Source organism: Fusarium fujikuroi, chromosome FFUJ_chr09 (assembly GCF_900079805.1).
Source record: "Fusarium fujikuroi IMI 58289 draft genome, chromosome FFUJ_chr09".
In the NCBI taxonomy this organism is placed as follows: domain Eukaryota; kingdom Fungi; phylum Ascomycota; class Sordariomycetes; order Hypocreales; family Nectriaceae; genus Fusarium; species Fusarium fujikuroi.
The window spans coordinates 1703055-1724704 of record NC_036630.1 but is presented as its reverse complement, the minus strand read 5'-3'; the positions used below and the strand labels follow the sequence as shown (position 1 = coordinate 1724704).

Sequence of the window (21650 nt, the reverse complement as noted above, 5' to 3'; positions counted from 1 at the left end):
CCTTGGCATACACGGACTTGGCCGCTTGTTGTCCGCCGTACAAAGTGCGCTATTTGGATGCTCTGACTGCCTGACAGAATGCCACGGTCAGACTCACGCTTGGTGACGCGTTTGCGGCTCCTTCACTCATGGCTGAACCGTTGTACGTCAGGCGCCTAACCATAGTGGCGCTGATGGAAACGCAAATCTCTCCGTGTTGAGGAAGCAATAAGCTTTTTCTCCAAATCTTGAGAGGTGCAATACAAACCAAAAGGCCTCTCATAGGCTTCGGTATTACGCCGAACCTCGCGCTATGCGACGCAGAGACAAGTGTGCACCCACTTTGACAGTCATTGAACCTTGGTGGACGCTGGACGTTTTCCGTACACAGTTGCGTTGTTTAGTTTCGATTGGTACGGTTTTTGACTAACAGACCCCCGTTCTAAACGTCTTGGAGGGAGGCGCATGGCTTTCCCCAACTCTGTCTAGCTGCGGTCTAATTGCATCGATAGGGTCTAGATCAGGGACTGAAAAGTGGGATGGCTCATAGAAACGGACAAGGAGCCCTGTCGGCTGCAACGGACCCTGACGTTCCTTATTAAACGTTGGTAGCGAAACGAGAAGACGCTTGGCTGTATAAGACGTGGTTCGACCAGAAACCTGGTAAGCCCTGTTGAAGCTACTGAGCATGTCGGACGACGGTTGATGAGGGTATCCACAAGACTCAGAAAACATCGTATCGGTTCTTGACGCTCTCTATCGGTTCGATTGAGCCGTTGAGTGAAATTTCTTCATTTTTTGAACAAAATGATGCCAGATGAGACAGGCCAAGAAAAGAAGTAATTTCTAGAACTCGGAGACCATGGCATGTTTGAGCCAAGCTGCCAATCTTTCGATAGCCGTGCCATACATCCCTAAAGATCAAGGCTACATGTGCCACCACCACACGATACGTAAGCTTTTTACGAAGAGATTTAGCTTAGGTCAAGAGAAGCGTGGTTCTCCAAGTTTTTGAGATTTTCAAGACAGACGAATCTTCTTGGCCTGATTCTCCAAGGCTCAACTCAGTCTCGGGAGCAGATCGATATATGTATATACCTATCTATGCCTGTTTGCTTGTTTTTGACGTAATATAAAAAAGCTACACGTCGATCACGACACAATATAGGACTACTATCAAATAGCACACTACTAATCAGAACAATAATGCTATGCTATGTAAATATATACCTGTCAGAGATGCAGCCATAGAAGATCATTTCGATTTGGGGCCGTTGACACTTCGGCCGGGACGGAGACTTTTTGGTGGGGGAAAACTCCGTTGTTCTCGATGGCCGGCCGATGAGGGGCAGCGAGCGGTGCGGAGAAGTGAGAAAAAAAAACCATAAAAAAAAACTACGGCGAAGTTGATAGAAGCCTACGACTGGCTGTATTAGTAAACACCAAGCACAACTCTATCACCATTCACCAAAAATCATACCAACGGAGGAATAAGTCCAGAACACCTCCTACGGCCTGTGTACTCTCTCAGATTCACTGCACTTTTATTCTCGGCTATTTCACATGTTAGAAGAGTAGAGAGGTCTTCAGTGCAGTCCAGTGCAGTACGAGTCCGGGGCCAAGACCTAACTCTGCCTTCTCAACGCCATAACGTTGACGCCCGACTGGCGTCGATTGTTGGTCAATTAAGACAAAATAAAATATCGTCTCGAGGACAACTACCTACACACTCAGCTATGGGCAGTTTGAGCGAATGCGGTAACGCTTTGCGCAACGGGCGTTATGCCTCTATCATTCTCGAGTCAAAATCCGTTCCGAACTCTACCTCCGGCTCCGTATCGGACCCAGCTCCGGTGGCCGGGGCTCTGATACAAGCCCTCATTACTCGTTTGACATCCGGACCCGATTCCAAGACTCAACCCGCTACAGACACAGATATTCCCCAAGCTCTGGCCGTTGGTCTTGCTGCCTTGAACGCCTTCCTTCAAGTCAACGTTACTGGTCCTGTTCTTCCAGAGTCAGCGGCTCTAAGCACACTTTTTACCAAGGCATGGGCTAGCCAGCAGTCGGATGATGCGAAAAAGGGCCACGCTCATCTCCATAAGGCTTGTCTTAGCTATCTTGAGGTTGACGGCGTCTCACCATATGCCTACATTCCTCACCTGGAACTCTTCGCCCTCGCGAAATACCTCATCACGCAGGAGCTATGCCAGGTCGTCAATGATGTAGTGGAAACAACCTCTGAGGAAAAGTCAATCAAGAACAGTGTTGCTTGGACACAGCTTCGAGTTCACATCTGGCACTACAAGCTCCTGACCCAGCCCACTCTCGGACATGGATCCAACTTTGCTCGAAGCTCTCAGTGGAGCGACGTGCCCACGCTGGCTTCCCAGATTTTAGACGGAATTGACAACGTGAGGTCCAAGATCCTCGGAGAGGAGATCTGGGCATCAGGTGACGATGGCTGGAGCCGTGATGATAAAGTGCAGTTCCTCGTTGAAGCCGCCAACAACTACATTCTACTCGGTCGCGACGACAAGGCCAGGGAAGCTATCAAGGAGGCCTCACAAACAAGCGGCCTAGAGTATGCACTTTCAGGTGCCCTTGGAAAGAGAACCAAGTTCCAAGAGAACAGCATCAGCCAGCTTGTCGTTTTGGCCAAGAGCGGTTCTGAGCAGCGAGTGTATGATGCTGAAGAGGAAGCCAAGCCAGATGCTCTTCAGCTGAACGACGACACTCTACACGAGGAAATTCAGTTTACCAAGGAAACGAACGGAAACGACAAAAAGGCCTCTCTTCCCCCTGCCCTGGCTGATCTCTCACCCGACGACCAGCCTCAACTGTCCCCTCTTGACCAGATCATTCTGCTTACTGAGGCTACGTTGAAGGATGCCTTCTCGCCCATTGATACCCTCACTTCAGCAGAGGTGCTACCCTACGCAGTAAGAGTCATCGGAGACAAGTCTACGAACTGGCAAATATACACTCAGGCATTGCTGGTCCGATCCAGAATCGAGGTTCACCGCAGTCGAACGGTTGAGAGAGGTGTCCTTCAGCTTCAGGCTGTGGCAGACCAGGTACTCACTGATACCACGGCGGAAACCCAACAAAAAGCCGAGGCAAAAGAGCAAAGCTCGGAAACAGACGCTCCTGCTATTCAAATCACCAGCCCTGACGAAGTTCCTGCGCCTGTTCAGCCCAAGCCAACATCCTTCCTGCCTGCGCCCAAGGCCTCTGAGTCTGCACCGGCTCATGTACGTCTTGAGTACATTCACGCTATATGTTCACCTCCACGATGGCATCTCGAGTCTGAACTGGCGTACGCCTGGGCTGGCATCGGCTCTCTCGCTTCTGCTCTCGAAATTTTCAAGCGCCTTCGATTATGGGCTGAAGTTGCCCTCTGCCTTGCCAGTGCCGCTGCGTCAGAGGATGAAGATGGCCGTGGCAGTGGTGGTGAGGCAAAGGCCAAGGGAATTCTTCGATGGAGGTTGTTCCACCGTACTGGTGACCAAGCATCAACTTCAGACCCTGATGATGAAGATATCGGTGATGATGTCACACTTCTCAAGGCTGCAGACTTCTCTGGCCCCGAGCGCGATCCTCCTCCACCTAACGCTCCTCGACTCTTCTGTATTTTAGGTGATATAGAAAACGAACCGTCCTATTATGAGCGTGCGTGGGAAATCTCCAAGCACCGATATGCCAGAGCTCAAAAGTCGCTCGGCGAGTACTACCTGCAGATGAAGGAATGGGAGAAGGCCCGCGAGGCCTACAAGAAGGCGACAACTGTGAACCGTTTGAGTCCCGAGATGTGGAGTCGTCTTGGAGATATCAGCTTGCGACTTGCGCAGTTCAGCGATGCCGCCGAGGCATTCAACCGCTCTATTGGATCTGCAAGCGACACAGCTGGAGGTGAAGATGCCCGAACCTGGAGTAACCTAGGAAGTGCTCTCTGGAGTCTTTACTGTGAAGTTGTTGCCGAGGCTAAGAACAACCCTGCTCCCGTATCAGAAGGCCCCGTGCCTGTCCCTGCAGAGGACGAAGAAGACGACGTTGCTCTCGCCGCTGCGTCTAAGCCTTCAAATCGCAATCCAGCTACTCTTCTGGCCCAATCACTGGCGGCCTACAAGAGAGGAGCTTCCATTGCACACGATAATTGGCGAATCTGGGATAACGTACTCACACTGGCTTCGCGTGTGCAGCCGCCTGCTATCCCCGACATGATCCTCGCTCTCAAGCACATTATCCAGATCCGCAAGTCCGAAGATGCTCTTGACGCGGATGTTCTCGGGGCGTTGCTTCAAGACGCGGTGCTCTCCGTGGAAAAGCCTTCAGATTCGGGTGTCTACGAGCCTCCCCGTGGCACACCAGAACGGTTGGTGATGCGACTCTTTGAAGAGGAAGTCGTCCCCCTTATCACACAGCGCTCCGAACTCTGGACCCTGGTTTCACGTCTGCGCGCTTGGAGAAGGGACTACGCAGGCGCTATTGATGCAGCAGAGCGAGCTTGGCGAGCAGCCGTCGGATCCTCAGGCAGTGGTCTTCTGCCCGGAGCAGCAGCCACGACAGCCGACGAGGCGCGAGACTGGACTGTTGACGAGGGTGCATGGACTATAGTCGTGCAGAGAACTGATGAGCTGGTGTCTGTGTTTGAAAACTGGGGTCCTTCAGTTGAGTCCATCGGCAGTAAATGGAAGGGCAAGGCAAGAAGCGCCGTAAGGAGTGTAATGGGCCGAGGAAAGGAGAGATGGGAGGGAAGCGAGGGTTGGAAGACCTTGGAGGCTTTGATGGAAGGACTAAGAATCTCCTCCTGAAGAAAGAACTTGGGCACGAAAAAGACCTGGTTAGGTCAAATGTCGATCATGATAGAAAAGAGTAAAATGAAGTATAGAAAAGGCTGGGAATGAAATGGCTCTAAACTGGTCTGGTCCTTTGATTCTGGTTTTCCCAGGCGAATTGTTCATCGAACACGGCAAAAGACTCGTAATCACTGCTACTTCACAAGGTGACAAGCATGGAAGTTTTGGGATAATCAACAACGCTGCATGAGGCTTGAGCTAATCTCCTACACACTAATCAATAACTTGTAGTCGAATGAAAGTCGAAGAACTGAAACAACAAGATATTTCTCCAGCCCAGCTCCAAGATTCATGTCATCAACAGTTTCTTGTTTCTTCCCCGTCATACATCATCTCATGCCCTTGAGACTCAAAGTTCCGCGGTACATCTGAACCTGGCTTGCAGAATATTCTATCCCGATGCCAGACAGAACAACCTATTTCAACCAGAGAAAGTATTGCCATCTTCAACAGATAGTAATCAGCGAAGTCTCTGACAGGATCCAATGCGCACAGGTTCAGTCGTCTATTTCTTGCCCTTCTTGCGGCCTGGCACGACCTTGAATCCTGCGGCCTGCATGCTGGCATCATCGCGAGGACTAGTAGCGACTGCAGCAGTACTGCTGGAGCTCCCCTTCTTGGCAACTTCGCTCCAACCGCCCCCATTTCCTCCCTTGTTGTCGGGCTGCTTTTCGACTACTCCACGCTCAGCGAGCTTCTTGCGGCGAACGAACTCCTCAGCAAAATGACGACCATCCATGGTGGTTGAGTTGGAGTAAACAGCATCAGCAATCAAACCAGTGTCGAGGGGCAACACATCGAGGGCAGCTTGGAAGGTGGGGACTAGGGGATTTGGTTAGTTCAAGTCAAATAAGAATCATTCTGCACATGTCAAAAGACTTACTATCAATAGCACCAGTGATGCCCCGGGAGAGCTCCCGGTTCACCCACTTGTTGAATTCCTCCATAGCAGTGTTGCCGCCCTCGGCTTTGCCGTTAGTTGGTGCAGCTGGCTTAGAAACAGACCTCACAGGAGAGGTCATAGGCTTGATGGTTGTTCCGCTGACAGACCGGCTTTGAGACGAGGGGCCAAAGGGTGCCTTGATCTTGCCACCAGCACCAACGGTTGCCCAGCCGCTTCCAGGGGGTGGCGCAGCCGCAGCCGCCGCCGCAGATGCAGCATTGGTGAGTGTGGGCTGGCCGGGTTTCCCAGCGAGGTTGGCATAACTCTTTGATACGCTAGTCGGCGTTCCGGCTTGTGAGCTCACTTGCTGGCTTGCCTTCTGCTTTCGAAGCTCCTCCTCACGTTGGATCTCAGCGAGAGTCTTCTTGCTAGAGGCTGGAGCTGAGGGGGTAGAAGTAGAAGTCGTTTTGGAAGGTCCGGGCTTGGACCAAGGGCTGGCAGAAGGAGCGGGCGAGCCGTGACCCCAAGTACTGGTAGCAGGCAGGCCAGCATTGGCAACGGCAGCAGTTTTCTCTCTGAGTGCTGCAGCCTCCTGCTCGAGAATAGCTTTCCTCTGAGCAGCAGCAGCCTCCTCAGCCTTTGCAGCCTTTCGTGCCTCAGCTTCCTGAATCTCCTTCAGACTGGGTCCCTTGTGTCCTTCAGCGCCGTGGTCTTTGGCCCAAGGAGCAAGGGGTGGTGGCTGAGCATTGATTGATACGCTATCAGGAGTTCCGGTCTGAGAGCGATTGTACTGCTCAGGTAGGTTCGAACGAGCACGCTGAGCTGTCGGAGCCGGAAGTGGAGTGCCGGTGGACGCAGGGGGAGGGAAAGGCATGGGCATATCGGGCTCTACTGGCTGAGCGGCGGCAGCGGCGGCAGCAGCCTGAGTCTTCTGGACCTGTTGAGTCAGAGACAAGGCATCCTCAGCTGCCTTCTTCCTGGCGGCCCGAGCAGCCTTACCAGTCAGAGCTGGGGCCTCTATGGGCCGTTGAGTTACCTCAGTGGCTACCTCAGAGGCAGAGGAGGGCTCCTCAATTGGTTCCTCGCCGTTGCCCTCGATATCCTTGGCCGCCTTTTCAGCCTCGAACTGCGCTCGGTAGACCTCAAACTCTTGAAGGCGCTCCTTGAACCCCTCGGGATCTTGCTCTAGGTTATCAGTATCCGGAAGCCCAGCGCGTGCCGCATCAGCGCCAGGGGCGCCAATAGGTTGTGGAGCACCAGAGCCTTGCAGGCCAGCAAGCACATGGCGTTCGTTATTTGTGAGATTGTTCAGGTCATCATCTCTGAACAGGTCTCCGTTTCCCGAGCCCGATGGCATGGTTGCTTGACTACCAACCGGTCCAGTTCCATCAAAAAAAGCTCCGGAAGGTGGCATAGCACCAATGGGCTGCTGGTGAGGCATTCCGATGGGGTTCGGGGACGAAATGCTACCAAAACTTGGCTGGCTCTGCAAACTGTGCGCACTCGAGTGATGCTGGAGCATTGGGCCAGGGAGAGGGAACTTAGACATAGCTTGAGCTCGCATGACAAACTCGCGCTGCTGTACCATGAGATACTGCTCTTCTTGCTTCCGTCTTTCCAGATTGTTCTGTTCCTCAGCCGTAAGAGTACGTCCAAAGCTAGGGAACACGCCACTTAGGGGAGGGACTACTCCACTGTTTCCCTGGGGAGAGAAAGGTCCAGCTTGGGTAGGGGGACCATGAGGGATACCAATCTGGGGAACCAAGAATGGCTCTCTCGAGTTTCCTATACGTCGGATGAGCTGACCCAGGGGTTCAAATTCTTGATCCTCGACCTTCTTTACACGGAGGTCAGGGGTGAAGAAGTTGGCCTTGTACCAATCATTCATCTCAAGTCCTGTGAAGGGCCCCTGGACATGTCCAGAAGGATCGAGATATACCCATCTCATACGATCTGGCATGACCATCGTGCGCTGGGCCTGAGTTGTAGGAGGCTCAGTGCTGCCTTGTCCGCCACCAAATGGCAGACCACCGCCAACGGGGGTAAGAGATTGAGGAGCAGTTGCGGTGGTGGTGGGATGACTGGGTTCCCCTGTGCTAAAGATACCTTGTGCTGGGGAGGCTTCAGGGCCTGGGAAAAGTGCCCCAAACACACCGCGATTAGCTCGCATGGGACTGTCGCCCTCGCGAAGCGGTACGCCAAAGTTTGTTCGGCCAATAGCGCCGAGAGGGTTGCTCTGACGTAGGTCAGGCAAAGAATCGGAGAGGCTATCATGCTCATGACTCTGCATCTGTGCTTGCATTGCGGGAGGGAAAAGAGAGCCCATCTTGCTTCCACGACCTATGCTTCCTGTCCCAAGACCACCAGTACCGGCGGGCCCAAAGACATTGTTTAGGTTGGACAGTCCAGGCGACTGTAGGTCACCCATAGGACTAAAAAGAGAAGCACCAAATGCGGCACCTAGATTGGGTCGTTCACGATCCGGAGTGCCAATTGCAGGATTACCAGAAGCGGGCCAACCTGACAAAGTGTTCAAAGAAGGGTAGGCCTTAGCGCCAACGCTCGAGGTCTGACTACGATCACCTCCATCATAGCCACCAAAACCACGACCGATCGAGCCGAAGTTCGCAGGGCCATCGTGAAGGCTTGCGCCATGAGTCTTGTCGTCATTGGCATCGATCTCATCATGGCCTTGTCGATCAGCAGGAGGACTGCGGTAGGGATTAGTCTCGGAGGGGCTGACAGGTCCTTCATCCCCATGGGATCTGAAATTCAGGCCTGCCATGCCGAAGTCGCCAGCGGACCCCTTGACTGGAGTTCCTAGGGTTCCTGCTCGGTTTGCTTGCTGAGACGTCCCACCAGTGTCAGTATCCTGAGCTCCGCCGAGAACCGCGCTTCCTGATAGGGTATCATCACCGAATGGATCGGTATCGGTTCGAGGACGAGACCGCCAAGACTGCTGGTTGAGAGGGTTTTGACCCTCAGCTACCTTGCCACTGAGGTTATCCGAGCTGTCCTTGGGAATGAGATGAGCTAACCTGCTCCCACTAGCAGCACCGCCAACACGTTTGTCACCAACGGCGGGCGAAGTCGGCAGCGCGAAATTACCAAAAGCTCCTACACCAGGTGTCGTCTGGTTCGAGGGTGGCCAGATGGGATTGGTACCCCCGATACCGCCCGTGTTGGAACGCATCAGATTTCCGAAAGGAGGGAGTTTTCCAGGAGCGTCACGGGGAAAGGCCTCACTATCGGACTCGTCGGCTTCAGCCTCTTTGAGATCGGTTTTGCTACGCTGAAACCAGTAAGAGGGATCGTCACGAGAGAAGCGATTAGCAGTGGGAGATGCTAAAGCACTTCCACCAAAGGGATTGGATTCGATAGTCTCACGTCGTCGAGTCCCGGGTCGTGTAGCTGACGAAGGTGAACTGACGCCGAAAGTATTGGAGGTGCCCTGGGATAAGGATGCTTTACGTCCATTTGCGCCACCTTGGTGGGCGTCTTTGTTTTGGGTCGGAGGTTTAAGCGGCGAGTTTATCTCATTGAAGGCCTACTAGTGGTTAGCACAAACTTTGGACAGTGCGGGGGGCGGCGCACCTCTTTCTCCTCCAACGACATATCCTGCAGTCCCATTGGAGTTGAATCTCCAGAATCATCCCAGCACGCGCCAGGTTCCTGTGGAATATGATTGTCGTTGCTTTTACCCCAGCCTCTAGGAGTATGCCCATTCATTTGGCCAGGATTCCACCCCGTGGCAAATAGACGAGTTGGGTCGTCGGCTAACCTTTGTGGACGGTACATCTCTAACAGGTCCTCTTTGGTGTACCGCGCTGGTGGCAGCTCATATGTCGATGGAGACGCCGACACAGGGCTTTCGGCGGTAGGGTGCTGAACTGCGTGATCCGTCGAGGGCGGCGGCTGCGAAGAAGGCTGACCCAAAGGAGTTGTAGATGATCGTCGGAAGGTAAGAGTTCCATTGGTAGAGCGGCCATCTCTCCTCGCCCTGTGACATAGTTAGTGATAATTCGTGAAAACCAATATGTAGTTTGTGGCATGACAAGTTGTGGCGGGCAGTGCAACTGCAGCAGGCAAATTTGACATATTCACAGTGGCATACGGTTCACCAAAACCAAGACAAGCACACTTGCTACTCTTGAAACCAGGGCAGAAGGTGCCCTAAGATTCTCAAGCGCCTATCCCGACAAACAAGCCAAGCGCTGTGCAGCACACAGGGTATTGCACGCCACAACCACGGGCTACACGCGGAGCATTTGGTGGACATGATATGCAGCACAACATCCACCATGATACCAGGTCCCGCTACTCAAGGCCAAACAAGGCTTTCGAAAAAGCCATCGTCTCTGCTGAGCAACCACTACCGGGGAAACAATGCAGTTCAGTGGGAACTAAAGTGAGTACTAACCAGTCTCCAAAAGTAGCTCCTCTTCCATCAGCTCTTCCTCCCCTGGAATTGGCGTTTTGGCCAGCGGCAGCCGAGGCAAAGCTCGAGGGAAGATTGGTCGGCATATTGATTGACAGTTCGGAAGGACAGTAGTGGGTGAGAAACGTCTTTGTCGTTCAAGATCGAGGGCGCGAAGGTCGATGGTAGGTCGATTCGGGATGGATGATGCAAGTGACAGCTGGGGGATGGTGACCAGAAGCTGTACTGTGACAAGAAAGGCTTGTTGGCAAAATTGCTGGAGCGAAGGCGCAACAGTAATGCAAAAAGCTTTAGTTCAAGGTAAGGATACGGGAGCACAAAAACGGTGCTTGAAGCGATGGTCCAGAGACAAAGGCGTAGGGCGATGCGGTATGCGATATCGTAAACGATAGTGTTAATTGTTGTGATCGGCGGGGAGCGCGACGTGAAGGCTTGGTAGATTGATGTTTCTTTTTTCGAGGATCCGACTAGAAGAGGGTTTCGTGTGATGTTGCGGTGGTGATGTAAACGCTGTGGTTTGAGTGACCTTTAAACGGGGCAACGAAAAAAATCGAGTGGAAGGGTTTTGGGGAACCATTTATCAGATAGTGAGGTACCAAAGTTTACAAGGGGCCATACACTGTCCCTCAGGTTACAGCCTACTGGTGGGTTCATCAAATAGCACTGTCCTGGTTATCTAGCCACCTAACTGGCAGCTTCTGATTAGTGGGGTTAATTAGTAGTTACAGCCCGCTCTAAGAACTCAAAGTGGCAGCTACACAGGACTACGGCCGAGAATTTACCGGCATATATTGCTAGCAAACCAGCATATTGAATTTCAGGGCTGGTTCCTAGAAAACGAAAATGGGGACAAACCACAGAAAGCCATTGAAAGTGTCGAAGTCGAGTTTTGATATTTTTGTCATCAGGGCTTGATCTCGGGAAACTGGTCGAACTAGATACCAGACTATTGGCTACCAGCCGAATGGGTCAAGGATTCTATTCGATGCATCAATTAATATCCAGCCTCGGTATGGACGCCGATTTGAAAATTGGGCTACCTAATCGTCTATTCGATGTGGCAAAGACCTAGCACTTCACCATCGAAAAATGATACCTCAAGGTATCTCAGAAAACCATAGGAGGGTCACGTGCTGTATCACATTCAGGGACTGTATGACATTCTTAGATACGGCACGTCACACGCGACACGTTAAGAAGCGCGACGCGATCTCCCTCCCCACGAATGGCTTTAGCCTTTACCAAATATGCACGCCACATGATACATCCCTTAGGGCTGAAGCCTATGGGTTAGCTTTGTGATCATGATTGGTATTGCCTTATATCGGGAAATGCGTAACATTGTTCTGACGGCGTAACTATAGGGCTTCACACAGTTAGCCAGAAGCGAAACGAAACTGTCAGGTTGTGCAATTTTGTATGAGACGTCCCTCGGGAAGCAAGAAAATATCGGACCTTGAGATAGGGTGTTAAAATAAGCCCAGTAAAAGGTAATCCTAAGTTTATACTAGATTACCTGAGTCTTTTTGTCATTTAGGATCAAGGTCCTAAGTTTTCTTTCCTCCCCTAAGACGTGAAAAGAACTGGAGGGCTAAAGAGAAGAATATCTTATCGAGAACAAGATAATAGGCCATTTTTGGAATATGATAAGATCAATGTAAGCCAATTGAAACTTGTAGATATTTTGGAGGTCTTGGTAATTATACTCCAACGCTTTTTTATCGTGAATCTTCCATGCAATGACATTTGCCTACTAGGTAGTTACGGCATCAGTTATGAGCTCATTTCTACGCCCCCTTGAGGCGTGGCGATAGGCTGAACTCTCTGAGTCTGCCTCGTGTGATCTGCTATTCAATGACCATGTCTCCGGCGAGACGACGATTCCACGTCATGGCTCTATTAAAGGTCGTTGGGTAAATCGCTAGACTCTATTTACAGAGATGCCGCATTTTGCGGTGCCTTCAAGTCCACCTAACACTATTCATGTTAGTTTGTACCCTCTACCCATTCTCCATGAGAACTATTGATGAGTGTTGGCCACTGAATACTACTCAAACGTACTCTTTCGAGGTGTTGTATCTGACTGGAGTTGTACAACTGTGGTTATTGCTAGCATTGGCGATACAGGCAAATGCAGACCTGTAAGTTCCAGCATAGTTGCTGTGGCTTGCGAGAAACCCTAAAAAAAAGTTTGAGATACCGAGGCGTAAAGATCATAACCCAGTTAATACTAACATTGTGTAGCTTGAGCCTTGGCACTCTTTGTCCCTCCATAAATGTGGTATCATGACGGCTGCAAAGCGAGACACATGTGTCGTGGCAGAACTCTATGTGTAGGGATGGGCACACAGTTTTTCACATAGTTCGCATAGTAAAAGTAGGTGATAACACCACGTCCACCTGGATGCTTCAGTACCCGATTAATGATACTTTTGCCATCACCCGCTTGATTTGCCTTGTCAAATGCTCAATCAGCATAAGAGGCATCGACATCATCCATAACGCCCCGCATGGCCTTGTCGGTAACCTATGATCCCGATGCTAGAAGGCGCTCAAATATTTGACAGAAAGTGTGCTTTGAACTTCTTGTTGGCGCGGTCCGCTGCCCTCAGCATCATCTGATCTCCGAGAACCTCGCAAGCAAACTTCTTGTTCAGTCCGGTCTCACCACCAGAGGCTCCATCACTAATCGTTATTTCGACTCGAAAAATAGTGCCTTCCTTGGGAACAACCTTCACTCCTCTTTTCTTGGTTATAATCTCGAAGACAAACTTGCGATCGCGGACGACAACACCTTGAATGCCGACGCGACTCGGGCAATGGCTTCGAACAACCTGGATGGGAGCACCATGGAACTCAGCGCTGGCTAGTTTCGCTGCTGCACTTGGCCCTCCAGTCGAAAGATCGTTCCCAAGTAGCTCTCGAGCATATCCAAGCCACATTTGACTTAGAGGCTCATAGATGTGGTATTTTTGGCCATCCTTAGGTATGCCGTGAAGGCCCAAGCTTCGCTTCTCTCGAGACGATAGTGGCTTGGGTCTCTGCTTTTGCTTTTCCTTTTTATCTTGGCGAGCCTTTCGACGTGCGGCTCGCGAGTTGATTGTGGCAGGTGGAGGAGAGGTTGGTCGCAGGATGAGCGAGCGATGCTGGATCTTTTCCGAGTATATGCGATTCACGCTGTCGGGGGAATGCGCTCTGGCCAGCAGATTCTGCGTAGCCTGTTGTGGTGCGCTGGCCATAGTTAATGAGTGAGGCTGATAGCTCGATAAGGTAACTTGTGCATGTCATGTCGAAAATTAACAACTGAAAAAAGTGTTGAGCGGAAATATACCGCGATTCCGAGCTTTCCAATGTGCAGGCAATTTTCTGGGGAAATGAACGGTCCAAGCTCCTTCCCCTAGGTTCGTCCAGGCTTCACATGCCGCTCGGCAGAGTCAAATGATGCCTGCCCCACTCGGCCAATCCCGTCTTGTCGCAACTTGTATCTTCCGTTCAGGATACCTTACCTTACTTGTCATAGTAATGAGCTGCAGTGCAATCAATGCTCTTGGAATCTGTATCATAATAGCCGAAGCTGCCTCGGACAGTGACGTGACTCTGTCACTTTCTTGCGATGAGAAAGAACGGTTGACCATTCAATTACCCGCGCTCTACTCAAGAAGCTAAGCCTTCTCCAAGCCAGCATCCGCCATGTCGGATAACGAAGACGCGGTCGATGCGTCGACCAATTCAGCGCCGGACCTTCAGATCTTGGGTGATGAAGTTACCCTCCAGCCCAGTGGCTATGTTGAGTCGCCATCCAAGAATATTCCCGAGGGAAAGGAAGAGGCTTTGATGGACAAGTTTGCCTCATTCCGCTCTGAACCTTTCCAGTAAAGTGCCCTACTTCATCATCGCCGTGTCCATTCTCGCACATATTGGCCCTTCTCAATAATTTCGACGCAAACTGACGAAATCTACTTCCAGATTCCTTCGCGAAGTCTCATTATATGTATCTGGTCAAGGATGGCGAGCTTACGACCGTGTCATTGGTCAGCCTGTCTTCTACTCCGGGTTCTCAGAAAACATGAAGAACATGGTTCTCTCAGCTCCTCTTCTTCAGCAAAGAATCAGTCGGCTTGCTGAACACCGCGTGGCTGTCGAAGAGCGCGAGGGTATGCTGCCGAGGGACAGCAAAGACTATGGCGCCAAACGAGCCCATCGACTCACAGAGATTGAGTCAGGTCTTCAAGAACTTGCGGAGAAATGGACTGACGATATGATATGCAAGATGGAAAGCAAAGCGTTTATTCGTGGGGCGTACTATCTGACCACTCAGCTATTGACGCGCGCATATCATCAAGGTATCCATGTTTCCAGTGAAGAGGTTTTGCGCCTGCGGAAGGTCGCTGAGGTCGCAGCAAAGAAGAAACAGAGCATCATCTTCTTACCGAGTCATCGATCGCACGTCGATTACGTCTCGCTGCAGCTCATCTGCTACCGCTTAGGCCTTACGTTACCGGTCGTGGTCGCAGGGGACAACTTGAACATCCCAGTGTTGGGCGAATTCCTTCAACATGCAGGAGCCATGTGGATTCGAAGGGCGTTCGGTGATGATGTCCTCTACACCACATTAGTCCAGTCATATATCGACACACTACTTCAAGAAGGCTACAACTTCGAGTGTTTCATTGAGGGTGGACGTTCTCGTACAGGGAAGTTGTTACCTCCAAAGTTTGGAATTCTTAGTTTTGTACTCGATAGTATTTTATCTGGGCGTGTTAAAGATGCTATCATATGCCCTGTCAGCACACAGTACGATAAAGTTATTGAGACGGAGGGTTATGTTACCGAGCTACTTGGAATGCCCAAGAAGAAGGAGAATCTTGCTGACTTTCTGAGCGGCGGATCTTCCGTCCTTTCTTTACGCCTGGGTCGCGTGGATGTCAGGTTTCATGAGCCTTGGAGCTTAAGAAAGTTCTTGGATGACCAGTTATCAAAACTGCCCAGTGTACCGCGCGGTCTCGATACTGATCATCAACGTCCAGAGGTCCGAGCAGTACGAGAGAAACTTCTACGCACGATGGGCTATCAGGTTCTGAGCGATATCAACGAAGTGTCTGTCGTGATGCCTACAGCACTGATAGGGACTGTTCTTCTGACACTCCGCGGTCGCGGAGTGGGCAAGGAAGAATTGAAACGGCGAGTTACATGGCTCACAGAACGTGTACGTGCGAAAGGTGGGCGCGTGGCTCATTTTGGCAATGCACCTCTCACCGAAATCATCGAACGCGGTCTCGAGGTTCTCGGCAAAGATCTTGTTGGCGTGGTCGAGGGTCTTGCTGAGCCTACATACTATGCTGTCGACCGCTTTCAGCTGTCATTTTATCGCAACATGACGATCCATCTCTTCATTTACGAAGCACTCGTCAGTGCAGCAATGTATTCGAGAGTCAAGAGGGGAGGTGGGCCCCAAATGCAAGACATGCCGTTTGATGAGCTGAAAGAACAAGTATACTTTCTTTCGTCACTTTTTCGAGGCGAGTTCATCTTTTCTAGTGAGGGCCTTGACACAAATCTGGATCGGACTCTGCGAGGCTTGGAGGCAGACGAAGTTATTAGGATTGACCGCGACGCCGAGGGCAACGTCACAATGGTTGGTCTTGCGGACCAGGAGAGAAGGGCTGGAAGAGAGAACTACGATTTTTACTGCTTCCTTATATGGCCTTTCATCGAGGCCACTTGGTTGGCAGCAGTCTCTCTTATGGGTCTCACTCCCCCCTTGGGCCAAAACGGAGAGATCTGGATTGAACAAGGCAAAACACACAACAGCGCACAGCTGGTAAGTCTTCATACGCATGTTTCACTGTATCATGCCGTTGTGTTTCCCGTCCTTCATTGTGCTCACAAAATATCCAGCTCGGCAAGACACTTTATCATCAGGGTGATCTCTCGTATTTTGAAGCCGTCAATAAGGAGACTCTGAAGAACTCGTACACACGCTTCGAACAAGACCAACTCCTCCACGTTGTTAAATCAAAAGACTCAAAAATTCCTCCGCGTGTGCAGCTCGACGCCTCCTGGCGAACTCCTCGCGATCCCCAGACCGGCGCGCTGCTAGCGGAAGGCAAACTTTGGGACTTTACCGAGAAGATCGCCAAATCACGACGTGAAGGCAAAAACCGCCGTGATGGCGCCACGGTTAGCAGCCGTGTGCTCCGACTTACCGATGAGCTCGGCCGTAAACTTTGGGAGGAAACAGTAGAAGGTGAACGCAGCGGAAGAGGCAAGGTCCCTAGCAGATTAAACAGCGAAGAGAAGGAAGCTTTCGGCAAGAGTATAAGGCAAGTTAAGAAGAAGAGAGAGGAGAGGGCTCGGGCTCATCTTTAAGTCATCGGAGAGTTCTGTCCAGGATATTTTCGAAGGCCCATCCCCGACCAGTCTTTGGATTAAGTGGCATTTTGGAGCTACAGCAACATATTCAGCAACTGGTGCGAATTTATACATATATCCAGTCAATACAATAGCATGCTTCCTATCTAGTCCCGGAAGCAAGAGAACACCGGACGCTACCTTGAACTTGTACTAATTTACTTAGATCTTAATATCGCTTAGGATCGAGGTTCTACATTTTTTGTACCTCCCCTAGCTAGCCCAATGTTATAGGTTCGTTTTTTGAACAGTTGAGGTCTGTTTGGGTACACCTTTTACGTTTAGTTTCTCGTATTACCAGAGTCTATGAATCCCTAGGCTCTTGGGGCTTGAGGATGATATTGTCTATCAAACGTACTGCTGGACCTCCACTGAAGCCCAGGTCCTCGCCGTTCTGAGCCTGCTCCACTGGTAACATCTTAATCGCTGCACTCATAACTGCTCCGCGAGACGGATCAACCTCATCGATTTCCACTAAGGTTTCTGGATCTGCCAGAGATAGGTAGTCGACCTCGAAGAGCACACGTTCTGTGGGAGGAAGCGTGGACTGGCCGGATGCCGTGGCATTGATAAAATTGTGTGCAGCGCCAAGAATTTCTTCTCTCTTGCGCGATACCTTAGTGTTGTATACTTCGGCAGCGGTAAACAGTGCATGAGGAAGCACTGTGGCAACAGCTCTTCGTCTTGGCCCAAGATACACATTCCGAGAACTCAAAGCAAGGCCATCGAGTTCACGTTGGGTGGGTTCAATGACAACCTCCATGGGCAGGATGAAATCCTTGACCATCCGACGGATGACAACTGTTTGTTGGACGTCCTTCTGACCAAAGTACACTCGCTCGGGCTGGACAATATTGAATAGCTTTAAGCAGACTGTCGCAACACCTCGGAAGAATGTTGGTCTGCTGGCACCCTCCAATACTTCTCCAACAGGCGTAATTGTAACAAAGCTCCCTTTGCTATTAATTTCCTGTCCTGGAAAGCCGCTGGGGTACATCTCTGGGGTTGTTGGCGCAAACACAGCAGAGATGCGACCCAGGTTTCCTCCGTCGTCTGCAAGTTCTCTATCCAGTGCAGCTAGCTTCTTTGCATCTTCGTCCCAGGTGACGGGATATGATGATAGATCTTCTTTTATGCCAAACTGCGCCGGATTGACATATATGCTCACGACAACATGATGATTCTCCTTAGCAGCGGCACGTATCAAGGCCAGATGACCCTCATGTAGAGCGCCCATGGTGGGCACAAGGCCGACTGATCGGTGATTTACGACATGAGGGTTACGCCAACGACGGACAGCTTCGACGGATCGGAGGACACGGATCGGAGACTTGGCCAGGGTCTCGAGGCGGGAGGAAGTCGAGCAAGAGGATGCCGTACGGACGGAGGTCGCAAAGGGCGAGCGATGTCGGAGGAAGCGTAGAGGAAGCATTGTGTTGATAATTCGAAAATTCAAAGGGTAAGAAATAAATAAAGAAGGAAAGCCTCAGTCAATGCCGAGATGGACCATCGTTAGTGGGCGCAGTAAACTCTCGTGATGGTTTCTGCCGCGGAGTTTTGAGGACGGTTTGAGTCGGAATTCTTGGGGGAGTTGGAGATGGCAGGGGTATCTTTTTGGAGTTGAGGTCGTCGGATGCATGTGAAAGGCAGTTACCCTGTACCCTTCCATTTCCCTTCAAAGCGACATCGACTACGTTAGTGATATTCAATGGAGCTCTGAGTCATGCATTTAAGACTCTCTAATTGATGATGGCTGGATGAATCATAGACAGCACTTCACATTGGGAGTTATAATCTTGAACACATTGTGTCACTTCTCTCGGCTTGCAGACGGATAAGCTGTACTACGAATACTGTCAAGTAGGTTTCAAATATTTGGAACCGAACATGACAGACGTGACATGGAGAGCTGATATCGTGTTCATTAGAATACAGATGGCCGATCAAGGTAAATAAAACATTATCTCTATATTGATCGAGACGTCTAAAATAGGAGATTTTCCTGGCTCCAGTCATCAACTGGCCATCATTCTATGTGTTGGAACCCAAGGCTCAACTTGGGTATTCATTATCCATCACGACCTGTAAGGCAGTATTCTCAAGCTTGTACCCTCCATAACCACGATTCTATCCGATCAATGCAACTTGAAAGGGACGATAACTCTACGCGGCACCACCAGTAAGGTTCTCAAGCTTAAGCTTGTTCCAACGAGTGAGCAAGCTGATCAAGAATGAGAAGCCAGTAAAGGCAATAGCCATGGCGAAGACGATATGTAAGCCCTTCATGTAACCGTCAATGACGATAGGAAGTTCTTGAGAATTGAAGGATTCACGAAGAGCGGTAGCTCCAGTGAGAATCAATCGTCCCTTGCTGATTTGAGGTGCATTCTCGCCAATGTTGAGGAGCATCTGGTTAACAAAGGCAGCCTGCCCTGCAGACACGACGTAGGCACCGCCAAGACCCTGGAAGACTATATATAATTAGCTATTTGTTCTCGACGAACACCAGCAGGGAGAGCTTACATAGAAGAATACCGGTAGCAGAAGCAAGATCCTTAGGGTCGACAGTACCCTGGACAGCAATCATGGGAATCTGGAAGGCAACACCCCAGCCGACACCAGCAATGATTTGGTAGCCAATCCACTTTCCAGTAGAAGTGTCAACGTCAAGGAGATATAGCAGGCCGGCACCAACAGTCGCAAGGGCAGCACCACCGATGAGGAGAGGCTGGTAGAAGCCAGTAGCGGTAACAAGACCTCCACTGATAATAGTAGCGAAAGTGACAGCGAGAATAAGAGGCAAGTTGCGAACACCACTGCTCGTAGGAGAAGCGTTGTGAACAGACTGGAAGTAGATGGGGATGTAGTAGATGGCGAGGAAGAAAGAACCGGCGAAGATGAAGGCAAAGGCGCTCATAACCCAGACGGTGCGGTTCTTGAGGATACGGACAGGAATCATGGATCGCTCGCCCTGAACATAACAGGAGATGGCCCAGACGATAGAGATGGCGACCCATCCAACGAGAAGACCGATAACAACAGAGGAATCCCAAGCGTGAGCCTGTCCACCGTACTGAACAGCGAGGATATACGAGATGGTGAGGCCCATCATCAAAACAATTCCAAGAGGGTCCATTTGAAGGAACTTCTCAAGAAGAGGAGCCTTGACGGGGATAGCAGCACGGGGAGTCTTGAAGAACAAGAAGATGATGCCGGCAGAGAGCCCTCCGATGGGGAGGTTAATGTAGAAACACCATCGCCAAGAGACGTGATCAGTGAAGGCACCACCAAGGAGAGGTCCGATGACACTGGCGATACCGTAGGCGGCACCAATGATACCAGTGAAAGCAGGTCGCTTCTTAGGAGGAGCAGAGAAACCGATAATGGTGTAAGCGCCAGCACCCAGACCAGCACCGCCAACGCCGGCGATGGCTCGACCAGTGATGAGGGCTTCGGCATTGGGGGCGGCACCGCAGATGACAGAACCAAGCTCGAAGATGAGAATGGCGACGATGAAGGATGTCTTCAGGGGAAAGTACTTGTAGATTTTACCCCCTTTGATAGTGTTAGCGACAGGTTGGGGGAAAAGGGGGCCAAGGCTTTGTGACTCACACGTTGACTGGAAAGCACCGACAGTCATGAAGAAAGCAGCACCATACCATCCGACCTTGTCAAGACCCTTGAACTCATCAGTGATCTTGGGAATAGCCGTTGCCACAATAGTCTATTGTACGTCCATGTTAGCTCTCCGATTGTTGGCTTGTTATGGAGGCGTGAGTTACCAAGTCAAGGGAGAAGAGAAAGACTGCCATGACAAGAGCAAGAACAATGAAGAACATGTTAATGCCTGTAGGGTATTCATCTTCGTCAACCTCATCACTGTCGTTGTTGCCTGAGACTGTGCCGGCCTCAATGTCTTCATCCTGTTTCTCCTCCTTCTTCTCCTGAACATCCTCTCCTCGGAGTGTTGAAGTTGTAGACTCGGGGCGATCTGTGGTCGCAGGGACCTCGAGCGTTTTTGGTTCAGCAGACATGATGGCTGATTTTCGTTTACCTATAAGCTTAAGTGTATAGATGATGTTGAATTAAGCTTATATCGAAGTTTCTGACCCTGAGGAAAGGGGGCAAATATTGTCTAAGTGCTCGAGAGCTGGTCTTAATGCTCTGAAAGACTGACACATTTTGGTTGACAGCGAGATACGACTATCTTTATAACCCACGAGGACAATGAGATAATCTCATCTCACTAACTGTCTGACTTTTCTGGTCCCAGGAGTTAAGGTCAAGGCCCTGCACAAAATCCGCCCCAAGCATAACGATATCGCATCACAGTGCTGCGCATAGTATAGTATGGGCTGTCAGCATAACGGCCGGGCATAAGACAAAGCAGCCAGCCAGTAAAGAGGCTGCGGAGTGGCGGACTCCACCACATGTCCGCGCCTACACCCTCCATGATGATATCTCGTAAGCCCAATTGGGCTTGAACCAGCCAAGGCTCCGACGCTAACAATGAAACGCTCGCCAATGCCTGCGGACATCTGAATGAGCCTTAATGACGGGGCCTTGCTCATACGTACGTACTCATTCTGAGGTGCACGATGTTTTAGCTCATGGAGCGTTGTTGTGCCGAAAATGAGCTGCATGTTTGTGGCGTTGATGGAGTTTGAAACCATCTGTGACAATCAATATTGGTCCGAACTGGCGGATAAAAGACGCTGCTTCCAAATAAGCAATCTCAAAAGAGGATAGGTTGTGATAATAGTTAGAGCCATCCTATGCCACGTGTTGTTGTTATTCTTTGGCTAAGGTATGAGAAGATTCGGTGTAGGTCGATATCTTGTCAAGGGTCTATCTAGGTTATCCGTCCTGTTGGAATCGCTTACACGGAGACTTGGCCCGAAGTCAGATAACCTCATAGTGGTTCCGCATAACGCTTGGCATAATACATTATCATCTTCATGTTAAAAAAACAACACCAGCTCAGCACTTGAGATGGGACAATTTTGCACGCACGAGAGGGTTAGATAATGGCAATCTAATGACTCACTTGACCGAAAAGGGAACGAATAAGTGCCTCATT

At 50.7% G+C, this 21650-nt stretch overlaps 6 protein-coding genes; 2 read left to right on the top strand and 4 right to left on the bottom strand.

Annotated features, from left to right (window-relative positions):
* Positions 1 to 1715: 1715 nt before the first annotated feature.
* Positions 1716 to 4793, top strand: FFUJ_09629 (related to TPR repeat-containing protein; the record flags this gene model as incomplete). Its single annotated transcript, XM_023568447.1, has 1 exon — positions 1716 to 4793. The coding sequence occupies one exon, from the start codon at positions 1716 to 1718 to the stop codon at positions 4791 to 4793; it is 3078 nt and encodes a 1025-aa protein (XP_023435645.1).
* Positions 4794 to 5343: 550 nt separating this feature from the next.
* FFUJ_09630 (uncharacterized protein) lies at positions 5344 to 10245 on the bottom strand (the record flags this gene model as incomplete). XM_023568446.1 has 4 exons in its annotated part: positions 5344 to 5660; positions 5722 to 9268; positions 9316 to 9721; positions 10142 to 10245. 4 exons carry the CDS (start codon positions 10243 to 10245, stop codon positions 5344 to 5346), a joined length of 4374 nt encoding a protein of 1457 aa, XP_023435644.1.
* A 2466-nt stretch (positions 10246 to 12711) lies between these two features.
* FFUJ_09631 (related to ribonuclease P protein subunit p29) lies at positions 12712 to 13398 on the bottom strand (the record flags this gene model as incomplete). The annotated part of the gene is made up of 1 exon (XM_023568445.1): positions 12712 to 13398. One exon carries the CDS (start codon positions 13396 to 13398, stop codon positions 12712 to 12714), a length of 687 nt encoding a protein of 228 aa, XP_023435643.1.
* A 451-nt stretch (positions 13399 to 13849) lies between these two features.
* On the top strand, positions 13850 to 16528 carry FFUJ_09632 (related to glycerol-3-phosphate acyltransferase; the record flags this gene model as incomplete). XM_023568444.1 has 3 exons in its annotated part: positions 13850 to 14031; positions 14126 to 15980; positions 16058 to 16528. The coding sequence occupies 3 exons, from the start codon at positions 13850 to 13852 to the stop codon at positions 16526 to 16528; spliced, it is 2508 nt and encodes an 835-aa protein (XP_023435642.1).
* A 346-nt stretch (positions 16529 to 16874) lies between these two features.
* On the bottom strand, positions 16875 to 18002 carry FFUJ_09633 (probable panthotenate synthetase; the record flags this gene model as incomplete). Its single annotated transcript, XM_023568443.1, has 1 exon — positions 16875 to 18002. One exon carries the CDS (start codon positions 18000 to 18002, stop codon positions 16875 to 16877), a length of 1128 nt encoding a protein of 375 aa, XP_023435641.1.
* Positions 18003 to 18733: 731 nt separating this feature from the next.
* FFUJ_09634 (related to major facilitator (MFS1) transporter) lies at positions 18734 to 20604 on the bottom strand (the record flags this gene model as incomplete). XM_023568442.1 has 4 exons in its annotated part: positions 18734 to 19041; positions 19094 to 20125; positions 20183 to 20294; positions 20353 to 20604. The coding sequence occupies 4 exons, from the start codon at positions 20602 to 20604 to the stop codon at positions 18734 to 18736; spliced, it is 1704 nt and encodes a 567-aa protein (XP_023435640.1).
* Between the last annotated feature and the right edge of the window lie 1046 nt (positions 20605 to 21650).